The 15,925-nt window shown below is 45.4% G+C and overlaps 1 protein-coding gene across 1 annotated transcript; it reads left to right on the forward strand.

The window, feature by feature from the left end:
- Positions 1 to 242: 242 nt before the first annotated feature.
- On the forward strand, positions 243 to 7,152 carry LOC107077410 (uncharacterized). The gene is made up of 2 exons (XM_069189270.1): positions 243 to 532; positions 4,268 to 7,152. The coding sequence occupies exon 2, from the start codon at positions 4,395 to 4,397 to the stop codon at positions 5,001 to 5,003; it is 609 nt and encodes a 202-aa protein (XP_069045371.1). The 5' UTR covers positions 243 to 532; positions 4,268 to 4,394; the 3' UTR covers positions 5,004 to 7,152.
- Positions 7,153 to 15,925: the final 8,773 nt, after the last annotated feature.

Here is a 15,925-nt window from a genome sequence, read left to right on the forward strand (position 1 = left end):
CCTTACGTCAACGCCTTCCGATCCACTCCAGAGCGCCATCTACTGGAAGCACACAATAATGACATCTGAGGTCTTGAGACTGATACTCTTTTTGAAGTTATTGATTGTAATGTTATACGCATAACGCACATCTACGCTTTCTAGGGATTGACAGTTTCCTTTTCAATTAAAAATTAGAGTGAATCGAGGGACGGGGATACCGATTTCAGAGAATGATTCTTATCTCATCTCTCCATGACACACCTTGATGCAGGTCTGTTTACCTGGTGCCTGGATACAGCCGCCCCGTGCTCTGTGCATCCCGACGCACAGCCGCCTGCTCGGGCACTGCCGTTCAGTTCTCTTACGGAGTCTGAGCGTGACATATACTAGGCAAAACCTGGCCGCTCCGCAGATAGAAACCAGGAGTATTTCATAAGTATTTCTTGGTTGGTTTAACTCTTTCTTCGTATCTCGAAGTAACCCGCGTTCATTCAGAAATAAATCTGAAGAACTACTTTGCCTTGGCCGAAGCCAGACTCGCAATTATGGTGTGAGTATAAGAGTGTTTATGATGTGTTGCTATTGTTAGTAAGATAATATTTGAATTAATTTATTTTAAACCAACCCCGTGTTCATATGTTTTTTTTCTAAATACAGCGAGTATGTGGAGGAATACAGGTTGCTGACAAAGGGCTGTTTTGTTATAATTTAGTCAGTGGTGTTAAATTAGATATGGAATGTTATTTCAATAAGTCTGCAGTCATGTGGGTGAGACTTGCTCTCCTAAAAACTCTTTATGAGACTGTCTGGGTTGAGTTATTTTATCTCCAAAAGCGTGGTATAAAAGAACAATAACTGGAGCTGCCCTCTCTCCAGGACCTGTCCTCACTCTCCTGAGATCTATGCTGGCATCGCAGGCTCGTCTCACAGATAGAGGCTCCTACCTTTAGTTCTAGGGAGACCTGCAGGTTTTTGTACCAGCTGGACTCTCATTTCCATAACTGAACCCATAATTGGTCTAATCATATGATGAATTTGAAGTATTTCAATTGTTTTGATTTTCTAAACATGGTGGAGAACAACTTTTAACTATTATGTGTCATAGGTAATGGAGGATCTCAAACACATCAGGTCAATTAGGGTTTCAATTAAATAATAAGCTTAAATAATATGCTGAAATCCAGCTGGTGTGGGGGTCCCCAGCACCAGGATTGGGGGCCTCTGCTACAGGACACCATTGTGAGATGCCTGAGACAACACTCAAACTACCTCCCATCGCAGACTCCACTTTGAGAGCAGAGGCACCCCACACTTGCCTGGGTACCCCTCAATTGTGCTTTTTCCCCAAGCTTTTACCACCCCACTTTATTACAGAATAATAAAAATACAGAAACAACCTGACAAATTCAGCATAATTCTGTGGAACAAAACTAGAGTAAAAATGTTACATTCTGAAATTAACCTTAAAAAGGAGTTCGGAGTTGTGTACACACACCTGAATTTACAGTGAAAGGCTATTCTTTTCAGCCAGTCCCAGGAAGCTCATGATATGAGTTCATTTGATGTGAGCGAGAAAGACAAAGGGTTTAATGACGTTTTAAGCCTAAATATTTACAGTAACATAATTCCCATTATCAGTTAAGGAATAGTTAGCAGGTTTTGTTGTCTGTGTTGTTTCTGTTTCTGCAAGGTGTGCAGGGTGCAAGGTGTAATGGCACTGTACAACCAGCACTCTGTGTAAATACTGAAGTTCAGCTCACTATTTATTCATTTTGATCAACGAAGAGGACACTGTTTCAATATCAGTAACAATACACTGTGATATGGAGACTAATTTCAGTATGTAGGTTTCTATATATGATTTTTTATACTGATGATCAGCATTGAAGCTAAAATGATAATTTCACATGGATCAAATTCATTCCTAAATATGTTTTTATACGTCTTAAGATATCTCAACATTTGTGACTGCTATATGACTGCCGAATAGTATTAGAAAATAACAGCAACAAGCGTTAATCATCTGTAAGGAAATGTCCAGAGGTTTAATTTCAGTACCCTTTAGTAAAGGAAGAAGTACTCCTGTTTAGATCAAGTTCAGAACTTGAAAACTAGATGCAACCCTGCTGCTGAAGGGTTGGGAAGCAGTGCTGTGGTCTCCAGTCTGATGAGGTCCAGGGTGTCTGTCCTGTCCAGTACCTACAAGGAGGAGCTCCACCAGCCAATCACGAGGCTGCTTTCAGCTTCCATAGACACAGCGGGGCTGTAAATGTACCTGCTAGCAGGCGTGACCCTGCTTACACATTGCTTGGATACAGCCAGCAGGTCTTGGGATGTGGGTTTACAGAGACACTTGTGTCAAGAACAGCCCACACAGCCATGGTAGAAATCTGACGCCCTGGCTCATAAGATTTCATTTGTATTCTTAATGTTGTGTTTTTAAAATGTTTTTACACTGCACAGTTGGCTCTCCAGTGATGTGATGCTTTTATTTTTGTGCGTGATAACATTAGGGCCGCCCATTGGCGCAGTGCTGCCTCACACTGCTGGGGTCCATTTTCTAACCGCTTCTTCACAGGGGAAGCTGAATCCTATCCCAGCGAGCAACTGGTACAAGGCAGGGACGCCAGTCCATCACATCGCACACACAGACACAAGCTCCCACACACTCAAAACAGGGTGAGTTTTCCCAGGAGCCAATTAACCTGCCAGTATGTCTTTGGACTGTGGGAGGAAACTGGAGCACCCTGAGGAAACCACACAGATACTCCACACACCCCAGGAACTGGACCCATGAAACCTACCCTGTGAGGCAGGAGTGCTAACCACTGCGCCACTGTGCCACTGCCTTTCTTTTCCAATATAATCCAAGTCCTGGCTGTATTACTGACATTATTCAGTTTGTTTGTTTTACTTAAAAGGGAACTGCAGCTCCATATTTATATTCTGGAGTTAGAAAGAATCAGCATTGATGAGTCTCTTCAAACCACAATAAAAGTCAAATGAACACATTCACTTGTAAAATTTACATCACAAAATAGGCGAAATTTCCAGGTATGCCCAGTGCCATATTCTGCAGTTCAGAACAAGGCAACAAAACCTCCGGTGACGTAAAGCAGTTCTATGACATAGCGTACAAGCTGGCTTGTGAATATATCTCTTCTAATCCAATAGAAATATTGCTCTCGATTTCAAGACGGTTTTGGCGAAGTTAACGTTTGGACATTTCTGCAGTGAAAGGTCTGGTGTACAACCTATATGTATTCGCTTGTACATCACACTACATTAATCGCTACGGAGACTAGTGATCGGGAAGGGCCGCATCACGTCACAATTCGGGGGAACTCTTGCCCTCACCCGTGCTGAGACCAGGGGTTTGCAACAACAGTGGTGACTTACAGTAATTTGATAAAGTTCATGATTTTGTGCTTAATTCAAAATTTGAATTAGACATTTTCTATAACATCATGGAATTTATTTTGTTACTGAGATTTAATAACTGGTCTGAGAAATTGGGACTGCAGTTCCCCTTCTATATCAGTCTTCTCTGCTTCATGTTTCTGTGCTGATACCTAGTGTTTTGGCATGATGTGCTGAGCCCTGCTGCTTTATTTCTGCATTGGGGTATCTAGGGCTCACTGGCTGATTCCTGCCTCGTCCCTCAGCCAGGCATCTGACCCTCAAACATCCTGGTTATTTACAGGTGTGATGAGCAGGGGTTAGTGGTCTGGATTCGTGCCTATCAGGGGCTGGAAGGTTGCTGGTTCAAATCCTGTGGCTGGCAGAGGAATCCTACTCCATCTGACCCCTGAGCAAGGCCCTTAACACCAAGTGCTCCAGGGGCGCTGTACAATGGCTGACCCTGCGCTCTGACCCCAAGCTTCTCTCCCTGTCTGTGTGTCTCATGGAGAGCAAGCTGGGGTATGCGAAAAGACAAATTCCTAATGCAAGAAATTGTATATGGCCAATAAACTGATTTTATCTGCCAGGTTGTGTGTTCAAGTCCCCACTGCGGATACTGCTGTTGTACTTTATGCTAGTTGCTCCAGTCCACCCTGCTGTAGGGGGAAACCTGTGATGGGCGATGGACTAGCAGGGGGGTCGTGCGCTCTCAGGTCACCTATCACAGCAGAAACCAGGCACTGCTCCGTCCTAATGAGCCTCTTGGCCTTTTTTCTGTGTGTCGAGCTGAGAGGTGTGACCCCCTGGGGCAGCTCTCTGTAATAAAGTGAGAATTGTCGGCAGATTTTTTTTTACTTGCAGAGAGATTTGTCTTTTCTTTCAGCTGCCGCGGGTGCCTGGCTCCCTTGCTCAAATCGGCACATTGACGAGGTGTTTGCGGTGGAAGGCAGCGCATCAGCATTAAACAAATCAACCCATCTTCCGTTCACTCGGCTCCCTGGCCCCCAGCCATGAACTACTCCTACCTGTGTGCGCACCCTGCCTCTCACCCTTTCCCCAGCCCGTACAGCGCTGCCACCAGCCCTCCCACCTGGCTGGATCACGGACCCTTCCTGCCACCCATCCACGGCTACCCTCCGCGACCCTTGACCCTGGTCTCGCAGGACTGGGGGGGCGGACACGTGGAGTACCATCACTTCTACGGACTGAACCCTCTGGCCCTGCTCAACCCGTACTGGCCCTGGCCTTACTCACAGCCCGCCCGGCCCCAGGGCTACGGGCCGGGCCGCTCGCAGGCCCAGAGCGAGGGCAGCTGGCCGGAGGGCTTCACCCTGAGGGGCGAGCTGCGCTGGGGCAAGCTGGACAGGGTGTACGGGCCCCGCCGGGAGCTGCCCGACTTCGTGAAGGAGGACCTGCGCAGGGTGTACGGCACCTACCCCCGCACCGACCTCGGCGTGACCTTCCAGGGCGGGGAGTATGTGGTGCGCGGAGACCCCAGGGTGGGCGAGCAGGAGTACAAGGTGGAGAAGAAGGTGATGCGGCAGGTGGAGACGCCGGAGGAGGGCAGTACCAGTGAGACAGCGGAGAAGAGGAAGAAGCAGAAAAAGAAGGCAAAGTAGCGAGGCTGGGCGGGCCGAAAGCATGCGTTTTTTATTAAGGGGTTAGGAAAGGTTTTCCCATCTCCAGCCTTCGGGGGCGGGGGGGGGCTAGAATCCGGCCAGTTTTCCATGTCTCCTTAATTTATAAACAGCTCATCACGTGGGAGAACTGTCAAAGTTATCCAGTTCGGGTTTAACTAGATTAATTCATCCTGTGTCCACCGTACTGAACTGCTGATGATTTTAAAGAGGCACGGAAAACCAGCTGGAGTCTGGACCCCAGGGACCAGAGATGGGAACCCCTGGGTTAGACAGACACTGACTGATGTGATTCACGCTTTCGGCTGAAGAGCAGTCGCAGGACTGTGTCTTGAATACTTCATCCTCCAGGAGAGAATTGAAAGAAACTGCTTCAGCTGGTGAGAGAGGAAAGGAATTCTTCTGACATCTTTCATTTAAGGTTTCTTTTGTTGTCATTAATTATCCTCAAAATGTGGTTGCAGTTTTTTCATGCAGGCTGAGCATGAGGCTCACTGGTTTGAGCCTTGAAGCCCTGCAGGCCAGACATCACTGGTTTGAGCCTTGAAGCCCTGTGGGCCAGACATCACTGGTTTGAGCCTTGTTGAGCTGCGTGTCATTAGCTAACTGACTCTCCCAGAGAGAACAGTGAAACACAAACAAGAGGACAGGAGTGGAAACTATGTAAAAATGCATTTCAAACCAAGAACAGGAAGTACTTTATTTACAAAAAGGGTTGTGAGAGTGTGGAACAAGCTTCCCAGCTTCATTGTGATGTATACATCTTAGCATCATTAAAATAACATAAAGGTTAACACACAGTGAGGTCAATACATTAGCATTTCCTAGTAAAAGGTGACATCATGTGCATATTAGACACTGGGAAAGCATTACTGTGCTGTTTGTTGCCTGTCAGTTTATATCACATGGAGTCAATTCAGCTGTAAATTTTGGCAGAAGATGTTAACTTGGTGTTCTGGCCTGGATCATGCAACAGAGGATGCTGTGTTTGAGGCCTGCCATTTTGTGCTTGCTATTGTGCCAAATCAGTGTTACATCTTGTCCTGAAGCTTCTCCTTTCAATGTATCAGTCTTGAAAAGGGCAGAAAAGTGGTTTGTGTTTTTTTACGGTTTGGTTGTGCCATAACAACTTCAATTATGCTGCTAGTGATTGTTCCTTCCGTGGCATTTTAGTGATGACATGGGTACTTTGTAGCCTTTGTCAATTATCAGTTTTCAAAAGAGGCTTTTCCTTAGATGCTCAAAGGCTGTTTAACACCATACACTCAGTATTCAAGGCCAGATCTATAGCACAGGTACCTTGAAAGAGTATTCACAGCCTCTCAATAGTCTCCCATTTTGTGAAATTACAAAATGATGCATACACATTTTTAAACTTAATGTTTTTAAACTCAATGCTTCTGAAATGGAAGAATTCTAAGCATAATATAAGTTACAGTAAATGTCAAAACGACTAAAGAGAAAGAACCATTCCACTCAGCTACAAGTCTTTTGGGGTACGTCTCTACCAACTCAGCACACTGGCTCGATGCCATTTCTTTCCATTTTTCTTGGCAGATTTATTTAAGCTCTCTCAAGTTGCTTGGGGATCATTAATGGACAGCTGTTGTCAAGTCAGGACTTTTACTTGTAACAGTCAAGGACGTTCAACTTTTGTGTTCTTAACCCACTCACTGTAGCTATGGCCTTGCACTTTGGGTCACTTTCTCTTGCTGAAAGGTGAATTTTAGATCTTCAACAGGCTCTCCTGTGGGATTTGCCAGCACTTGACTCATTCTACAGTACGTTCCCATCAGCCTAGACGAGCTCCTCACATCTTGCTGATGAGAAGCGAAACCATGGGGGTCCCCAGGCCTGGTTTTGTGCGCCCCTTGGTCGACACCTGGGATATTAGTAACGGCTATTGTGCACTGTAGGTATCAATGGAAGTGTACCTTTTTAAGTCTAGTGAACTGTTAACATTTCTTCAATGCTTCATATTGACAAATTTCCACAAGATGGGTGCCTGATTAGGCCACCTAACATTAACATTATTGAACAAACTCCAAAGTGTAAACGTGCTTTTGCCTTTTCTTCTATCAAAAAAATAAAATGTGTAAATGCAATGTATGTACAATAAAGAAGGGTGTAACTCCAATTCCTTTTTATGGGCTATTGTTTTTTAACTTATATGTGGTGTTACAGATAATTTCATATTTTTAATAAATATTAAACAGGTTGTTATTTATTTGCTATATTACACTTAAAAGATTTTTAGGGTGAGATTTAGCAATCTGCGATATGTTAAGGTTCTTGTCGCCAAGAGAGGTTGTTGATGAAAATAATACAGGCTGGGAAGTGTTTTTCTCAGTAATTTAATATTTGTTATTGGACACTAGCAGGTAGGAAGTAATGCTAAGCTCTGTTAAAAGTACTGTGGATGTCTGTCTGAACATGTGAGATGAAGATGTAAACAAGTGAACTAATGCACAAAGGTTTCACAATACAAAATGGAATATTTATAGTGAACACAACAGCTGTATAGTTATGCTGCGTTCTGTTGGCTATGATTTCTACTGCGACATAACTGTATCCACTGCTGCTGACTGTTTTAACTACATAAGAAAAGTTACAAACGAAAAGGAAACACATCTGGCCTTTTGGTAGTCAGTAGCTGACTGATGGCATAGTTTCGCCCAGCTGTTTGTTATGCATCTCTGTTAAGGATTGGCACTTCAGTGGCAATTTCCCAGTTCCTGGTTACTACCTAAAGATGCCATCAGACCCTGGGGATTTATTCATCATGAGTGTTTCCAGTATCTGAAATACTTCACACTTCACTGATACTGTCTGATACAGAACTCTGTCCTTCCTCTGCCTGAGGCCTGTTGTTGACTTCTTCCTCAGTGAGCACCTGAGTGTAATACTTGTTTAGTGTCTCAGCTGTTTCCCTTCCATTGTTTCGAAGTTTCCCATCATTGTCCGCGACTCAAATTGAAGATCTGTTTCAACTTTCGGTTCCAAATCAAAAAATTTGAATAGTTTCGGTATCACAACAAATAGCACAAAAATAGGCCAATAAAAAAGGCTGCGATATGCCAAAGGGCATTTGAAAAAAAAGGAACAGGTGACTCACATTTCAAACTGCACCTTTGTTTGTTATAGGTCGTTTCCTTTAAAAAGTCGTCAGGAGCTGTTTTGAAGGCCCTCCTTGCATATGCTGTTTCAAACGGGACCAGAGACACATCACTGGAGCTGCTGCTACACTTCTGGCTGGCGGACGGTAGTGTAATTAATTACAAGTGTAATTTATGAGAGCAGTGTAAAATCTCCCTTCTGGAATTCCGGTCTGAGCCAGCCAATGACAAAGCCCAGTCTGAAAGCAGTGACACCACAGGGCTTGACTGGTGCTCTGATAGGGGACCTCCTCTACCCGATAGAGCCTTGAAGACACGCCAATTGTCAATAAGGTTGAAACCTAGCAGCCGTCGCTGTTTGTTGCCTGTTCGTTGCTGGAAGACTTCTGAACTCAAGCGGAACAGCTTCAACCCCGGAGGGCCAGAAGGTTTCTGGTTTTCCTTCCGCTTGAGTCCTTTGTGGCCTAGTTGGACTCGTTAATCGTTTAATCGGACAAGTTCAAGTGTTTCCTTATTCTTGAGAAGCTAGAGGTTCAAAGAGAAATGTAAAACCTGCTGGACAGCAGCCCTTAAGGAGTAGTGCTGGGCTCTCCTGTTTGTGAAAGTCTTCAGTATGGATCATTCCCTGTGTGAGCCCGATTACTGATGTTCCTCAAGGGGGCCCTTTGTGTGTGCGACTGCTGTCCAGCATACAGCCAGCATCATGGCGCTTGGGAAAGCTACTTGATATCTACCTTTCTCTGTTGCAGTCTGCATTTTCTGTACTTCTGTTGCTTCCTATATATTACAGAGCTATTATCACTTTGTTATGTGTGGTGTTTAGTGGGGCCAGTAGGGGCCACTCACCCCGCTGTCTGTGTGGGTCCTAATGCCCCAGTATAGTGATGGGGACACAATACCGTAAAAATGGCACCATCCTTCGGATGAGATGTAAAACCGAGGTCCTGACTCTCTGTGGTCATTACAAATCCCAGGACGTTTCTCGAAAAGAGTAGGGGTATAACCCTGGCATGCTGGCCAAATTTCCAATTGGCCCTTACCAATCATAATAACAATTATTATTATTAAAAGATGTATCATATGTATGTACTCTGTCGGACAGGACAGGACTTTTAATTAATTACCTTAATTAAAGGGTAAGGAATCCCATTAATGATGCAATGTACGTTTCTTTGATGACAGCTGTACGTTGGAAAATCCAACAGAAACTGTGCAGCACAACAACGTGTCCCACCTGGTGTTTGATAAGATCTGGACCTGTGTGTCGTTCTAGTCATGCCAGAGCTAGGTAAGACAGTTATGCAAAGGAAACCTTATCAACTGACTGTTTAAACATCACATCGCACACAGCAGTGGTGCCATTCAGGGAGAGGGGTTACGTCAAGAGATGTGAACGATGAGTTATGCAATCAGACAAACAAGGGAGTCTCCCAGAACCAGCGCTGCCCTTTGACCGTGTCTGAATGCGGCTTTACCCGGTGCCTGCTGCTGCACACGACTAGACAGGGCAACATCGGAAGCAAAAGACTCCTTCAAATGATTTTTCATTCGTTCGTGGGCCCAGACACTGTCAGGGAGCCGTTGAATTCTGGAGACGAATGGCTCAGTGGAAGAGCGTGGCATAATTTCCGCTGTTCCAGGCAGTAGAGGAGTGAACACTGAGATCTACAGTGGGAAACTAAAGGTAGATCTGACTTTTGTGGGTAGGAAATGAAAAATATCAACAACTGATCCAGAAACTCTTTATTAGGTGCATGCAGGCAGGGGTCCTCAGACGTCTGGTCACCAAGTGGTCAATTTGAAAACGGCTGTTATAAAGTATTGGCTGGTTGTCACGAACTACATTCCTACGAGCACCTCTCACCGCCAACACCCGCGCACAAATTAATCATTTGTCATTCCTCACGCTCTTCCCTATTTACACCCTCTCACTCCACTCACTCCCCGCTCACTATTGAGAATAACTCTTGGCTTTCTCTGGTGCACGTAAACTACTCTCGACCTGACTTTTGGCTTCCCCACCTTGTTTCCTCCTGCTCTCATTTTCGATTTGGATACTCTCGACCTGTCTCTTGTGATACCTGAAAAAGCTCTTCTACCTCGACTACGACTTTTGCCTGTTGTCATTGGGATTTGGACGCCAATCACTAGCTACTACCTACAGTCTCAGCGCCGCATAGGGTCCAACCAGGTTCTCCTAACGCCACCCTTGACACTGGTCCCTTAAAAGCAAGAAAACAAGGGTGCCTGCCTGCTGTTCTTGAGAAATGATCAGCTCATGCACTCCTCACACTGCCTCGGGAATTCGGTCTTCTAGACCAGGGACAGACAAGTTCAAGCCTCAGGAGCCAGAGTCTTGCAGGTTTTCCAAGTGATTGGCACAGCTACAAGACCTGAAAACGTGAGTTGACACAGGTCCTCTCAGAGACCACAATCTGGGCCCTTGATCTTTTTCATCGCTGGGAGGAATACAGACAGATGCACGTGTCTAAAGAAGAAAAGTTGCCCCTCAGTGGTAACTTTGTCACCAGACCTGACTGAGTTGGCCATGAAGCACAGGCTATCAGTACACAGCCTGATGGACAGCAGTTTGTTTTATTGGTCCATTTCATAGTGATGTTTTTTGCATCAATGTATCACTGAAAGCAGTATATACAGTAATTTACATCAGGACCGGCTACCTCTTGTCCTGGAGAACCACAATCCAGTAGGTTTTACAAATCACCCTTAAGTCATCAATTTCTAAACACTTTGAACAGTTCCATTGCTGAAGGTTTCAGTGAACGTGCCATCACCACTTTCCTGGCTATTCCTGACTGAAATTAACCAATAAAATTAAAAAGTCACTCAGTTTACAGAGTCTTCATAAAGTGATTTAGGGGTGATTAGGTGTGACTCCTAGGAGTCCTACTGCTTCATGGCTCTCCAGAAACAGAGTTGGCACCTCTCCCTTATGCCATATCCCTTCTGAAAGGTTAATAGGATATTTGTAGTTTTTTCAGCTACGAACCCAGTTTCAGATGGGTTTGGTAACGTTTTCTCTTCTCTACGTGTTAGCCTTACTCAGAAGGTTTGGAGCCATGGGAATCGTTTTGCTCTACTGAAGCAGCTCTCTTTGCACCAAAAGGAACATCAAAGGGTGTTTCTGATAATTTATTAAGGTTAATTAATTAACTTCACCCTTCTACCCTCAATCCAACCCTGCTGGATATCTGTGGCACTAGGCAATTGACCAGGGTCCCAAGCTTTGGTGGGCCTCAAAGGACAAGCTTGGATCATGTTTACAGTGTTGTGAAATAGAAGGAACGGAACCACCAATACTGTCAATCTATTTATCTATTGCATGCATTTCTCAAATCACAGTAGTATGTAGACCAAAAGACTTCACACAAAAGTACTCAGACACACAAACATATCAAAGAAAATCTCATCCTAGTAGGAGCTGGTCCAGGTACGTAGAGACTGAATCCCCATTTTATCGAACAGCTTTTCTCTCAAGATGAAATTTGTCCCCAGAGATCATCAACCTGGGTCAGGTCAGAGTTGCAGAAGGCTTAAACCAGAGCTTTAGAGCCTTCCAGCAGAACTTTACAATGTATTGTATTGACGTCTGCAGGGAAATCAAGATGAAGCTAGAATAAATGGTGTTCAGCTAGCTCTTGAGCTTGCATTCTGACACCGCCATTGGTACTTTCAGTCCTCCCAAAGGTACTGTCACTGGAATCCTCAAAAGCTCTGCAGCATGTTACCACAAAACACATCCCGAATGCCCTTTCTGTGAAGGTAGCATTCCAAAACCAGTAGCAGTTGTCACCGCTGAGTAGCTAAAGGAGTTGTCCCCCAGTCAGTGGGGTGTCATGACACCTGCGGTCAGCATGCTGTCCCAGCCCGCCGACTGTGAGCCTCAGACTACAAGAACTGAAGCCATAGATGGGCTACTCAGTGGGTCACCATCTATGGAATTCAGTTCTCACAGCCAAGAGCTCCTTTGTCTCCGGAGAACTTCTTCCAGACCTCCACATTTCCCTGCAAACAAAGCGGGAGCAGGCGATTAACTTCTCCGTAATTTCATTAACAATGAGATGGCTGCAGTTTATCAACAGTTGAAATAACCACACAGACTAAACAGTTACTTCATATTTTAAGAGCCATCTCTCCATCTTAAATCTCCAAACTCTATGGATTATGTGAATCTGACTCTCTGACTGTGTGCGGCACAGCATCCCAAATTCGTGGAATTCTGTGACCAAACTACCCACACTCATGTATTCCACTTAAAAAAAGCTCAGTGTTTAAAAACATGAAGATCCCCATCTCCACCTCAGATTCCATACTACTTACTGTGTGTCTATCAGCAAAAACTGATATTAGTTTTGAGGGAACAGCAAGTTCAGACAAGATGGAAGCTCTGGCCTGAACTACATTACCCAGAATGCAGGATACATAGGCCACTCTCAGCCTACATTTCAATTGGGGAGATGACGATTGATCAGGTGAAAATTTAAAAACCAGAAAGCTGAGACTTCCAGGTAGCTCAAAATGGACTTTTTGGAGACAGACAGATCCTCTGATGTGCAATTTTGATTTGCACAATTCTAATCGTGGAGCTTGGTTTTGAAAGAGATCTTGGAGATGGAGAGACACTTGGTTTTACAGGAGCTGTCTGGCAAGTGAATAGAGAGGGACTGAAGATGTCTATTTAGTAGGTTATAAACGAGCTTAGGCTTTTTGTGTTTTGGGGTTTTTTGAGTGCTTTCCCTGCACTATAAATAAAGAGCATTGAATTTGTACTATATGGCTGTATTTGTGTATGCTTCCCTAAAACCCGTCTATTTAAAGCATCGCGGCACACCACATTGCCCTCGGCTGTGTCACATAGTATGATCATGTTATCAAGAGCTGAGGGAACTGGCGCTGAGAGAACTCTTCAACATTGTGTTTCCCTCTGGGCAGTGTCTGCCGGGTCTGTGAAGGTGTTGGCTGCTCTGGCCCTTCAGTCTAATTAGGGAGAACTCGTTACCTGAGGCCGCAGGGCGTGTCAGCAAGCAGCCCTTCGAACACACTGAGTTGCTCTGCTTTTCTGATGATATTGCTGCTGGTTGATTGAATATTGATCAGGTATGAAGCAGTGGTTGGAGCACCGTACCACCAGATAGGGGAATTCAAGGGCTGCAGCCTGAGCGGTCCTGCCTAACTGGGCACTGCAGTCTTCACCAATTGCAATATGAAAGATGGCAATCTTCTTAAAACAGTTAAAACACACTTCCGGAGGCAAGGAATAAAGGGAAAATCCTGTGTCCTTCTGCAGCTCCTGGCAGGGAATCAGCTACCCACCAAGGTTGTGCAGATACCAGGTATCTTTCCCCCACCGTCACACACATCTCAGGGCTCTGTCTTCCACACTGCTCCTGAGAGCTTCCCTTTTATCTGGTATACAGTATATTTACACACATTACCACATTATATAACCCTTACCAGGCCAGCAGGGTGGTACAGTCTTTTTCATTGTTGCTGGGCAGTGCTGGTGCCCTGGGTTCGGTTAGGGACCTGTGTGGAGTTTGTACATTCTCCCTGTGTTTACATGGGGTTCCTCCCATTGTTCAAACACATACTGGTAGGTTAATCGGCTTCTGGGAAAACTGGTGACGGTGTGGGTGTGTGCGTCTGTGTTTGTGTCAGTCTGCCCTGAGGAGGGCTGGCATCCCACCCAGGCTGTATCCTGTCCTGTGGTCCCTGCTTGCTGGGATAGGCTCCGGCTCCACTGCAACCCTGGACTGGATAAAGAAAATGGAAGGATAATCATCCTTACTAAGCTGCTGTGGTTGAAGTATCAGGTCAATAATAAACCGTAACAGACAGAACAGCAGATAAACCAGGTGTGATCGTGGTCAAGAGCCAGGACAGAAAACACTCCTGGAAGGGAACACAGTCGTTCCAGGTGTGAGAAGTTAAAGTTATCCATTTGGACATTTTGGCATAAACCCTTAGATCAGGAGGCTCTAGCTGTCATGATTGTAGTGCCTCCTCCGTCTCTTTCACATTTTTGTTGATTCCGTGCACCTGCCCCCTATCTTGCCCCTCCTTGTTTAAGCCGGACGCTCTCGCTTCTCCCGGCTCTGCATTGGAAGACGGACGCCCGGAGGCCCGGCTACCACCAAGTCGCCCTACGGCTGCGGCTGGAGGGCCTAGGCCTCCTATCGGCGCCCTGACCCAGCTGAGTCCGGGGGTCAGAGCGCCTGGCCTCGTCGTGCTGTTTTCATTCCCTGTCCCTGTACCGGATCCCGTTCCGGTTTTTAACTCTGTTTTGTCCCGTCTCGGTTGGGTCACCCGGTTTTGGACTTTTGAACTTCGCCCAAGATTTCCCCCCTGGACTCCTTGGACTTGTTTGCCCTGGCTACGCCCCCCGAGCACCAGTTCGCCATCGTCACGCCCTCCCTGTGTGTCAACCCCTCCTGATCCTTGCCGTCTCCTCCCCGTCATCCTTTTCCACTTACTTCCGGATTATACCGTCTGCATAGGGTCCAGAACTGTTACAATAACCCAATCCAATTCTTATAAGTCACCGTAAAGGGCTTGTTATTTAATGATGAGGTACACTTACAGTAATAGTTATAGTTGGAATGTTCCAGAAATTTATGATTTAAAAGCTACTGATGAAACCTGCCAGAATTTGAATTTATGCATGTTAATTTGTGACTCTTTCCAGATTCTGGGCTCTTCTCCTTGAGGATGTTTTGATCTGGACTGTGAGTTGTGAAATCTCTACCTGTTTACTTGCCAGTAACTGGGATTGGAGGCAGCTGGTATATGCTGCCTGGTATTGAGGTGGCCTAGATATATGCAGGACACCCCTAGTACTGGAGACCCCAAAAGACTGTTGCTGACTTGTTACTGAGCATAGATGGTGCTGAACAGTTTATATTACACAGCATTTAAACTCAAGTAAGCAGCAAAACCTCAAAAATTAATGTCCACAGGGATTTGAAGCCATACAGGGAACATTTCCAGAATGTGGTAATTTAAGGCTCATTTCTTAAAACGTTGTGATTCGTGTTGCCTCTCTCTTGACAAAACAGTCAGTGATTCTGAATGAACACGAAAACTTGTATTGGTGTCTGTTGTATCCGATGTCTTTGAAAGGATTCACAGGGTTAAGAGCTATTCGAAAGTCCTTTTGAAAGTGAGAAAGTGCTGTTTTGGGATACAGTGAATGCCAGACAGCCTGTTAGCACAACCTCGATGGGGTTAAAACACACTTCCTCTGTTAATCTACTCCCTCTTCTCTGTTGGAGTGCCGGTTTTGCTTGTCTGTGACGTGGTTTACAGTTAATTAGTTTCGAGGGAGTGCTACAAACCCTGAATAAGCCCGCTGTCAGAGTCATACACAACAGCTTTACATAACTCTTGCCCCTTTACAAATGGCTTTATGAGGCCATTGGATCAAGTTTTTAGGCACCTATAGAAATGTGTGTTACCATCCCTAACTACAGTATTACTTGTACTGAAACGTCTGTGTAACTATACTCAACAATGTGTTTTCCAACTGGATATATCCCTCCTCCCCTTGGACAGAGTTATATTGTAGCGCATTCGCCTGGCACTGTGCCCGAAGAGCGCCCAGCTGGGGTACGCGGTGAGGGGCAGGATGGGAGTAGTAGTGGTCAGGGCGGGGACGAGGAAAGCTGCTGACCAGTGCAGCTGACCCACTGCGAAACAGGCATACAGTGTGATGAGATCGCCCGCATTCTTGTAAATAGTCCCCTGGTTTCGCACCACTGTTATACTTGT

The sequence above is a fragment of the Lepisosteus oculatus genome, chromosome 4 (assembly GCF_040954835.1).
Source record: "Lepisosteus oculatus isolate fLepOcu1 chromosome 4, fLepOcu1.hap2, whole genome shotgun sequence".
In the NCBI taxonomy this organism is placed as follows: domain Eukaryota; kingdom Metazoa; phylum Chordata; class Actinopteri; order Semionotiformes; family Lepisosteidae; genus Lepisosteus; species Lepisosteus oculatus.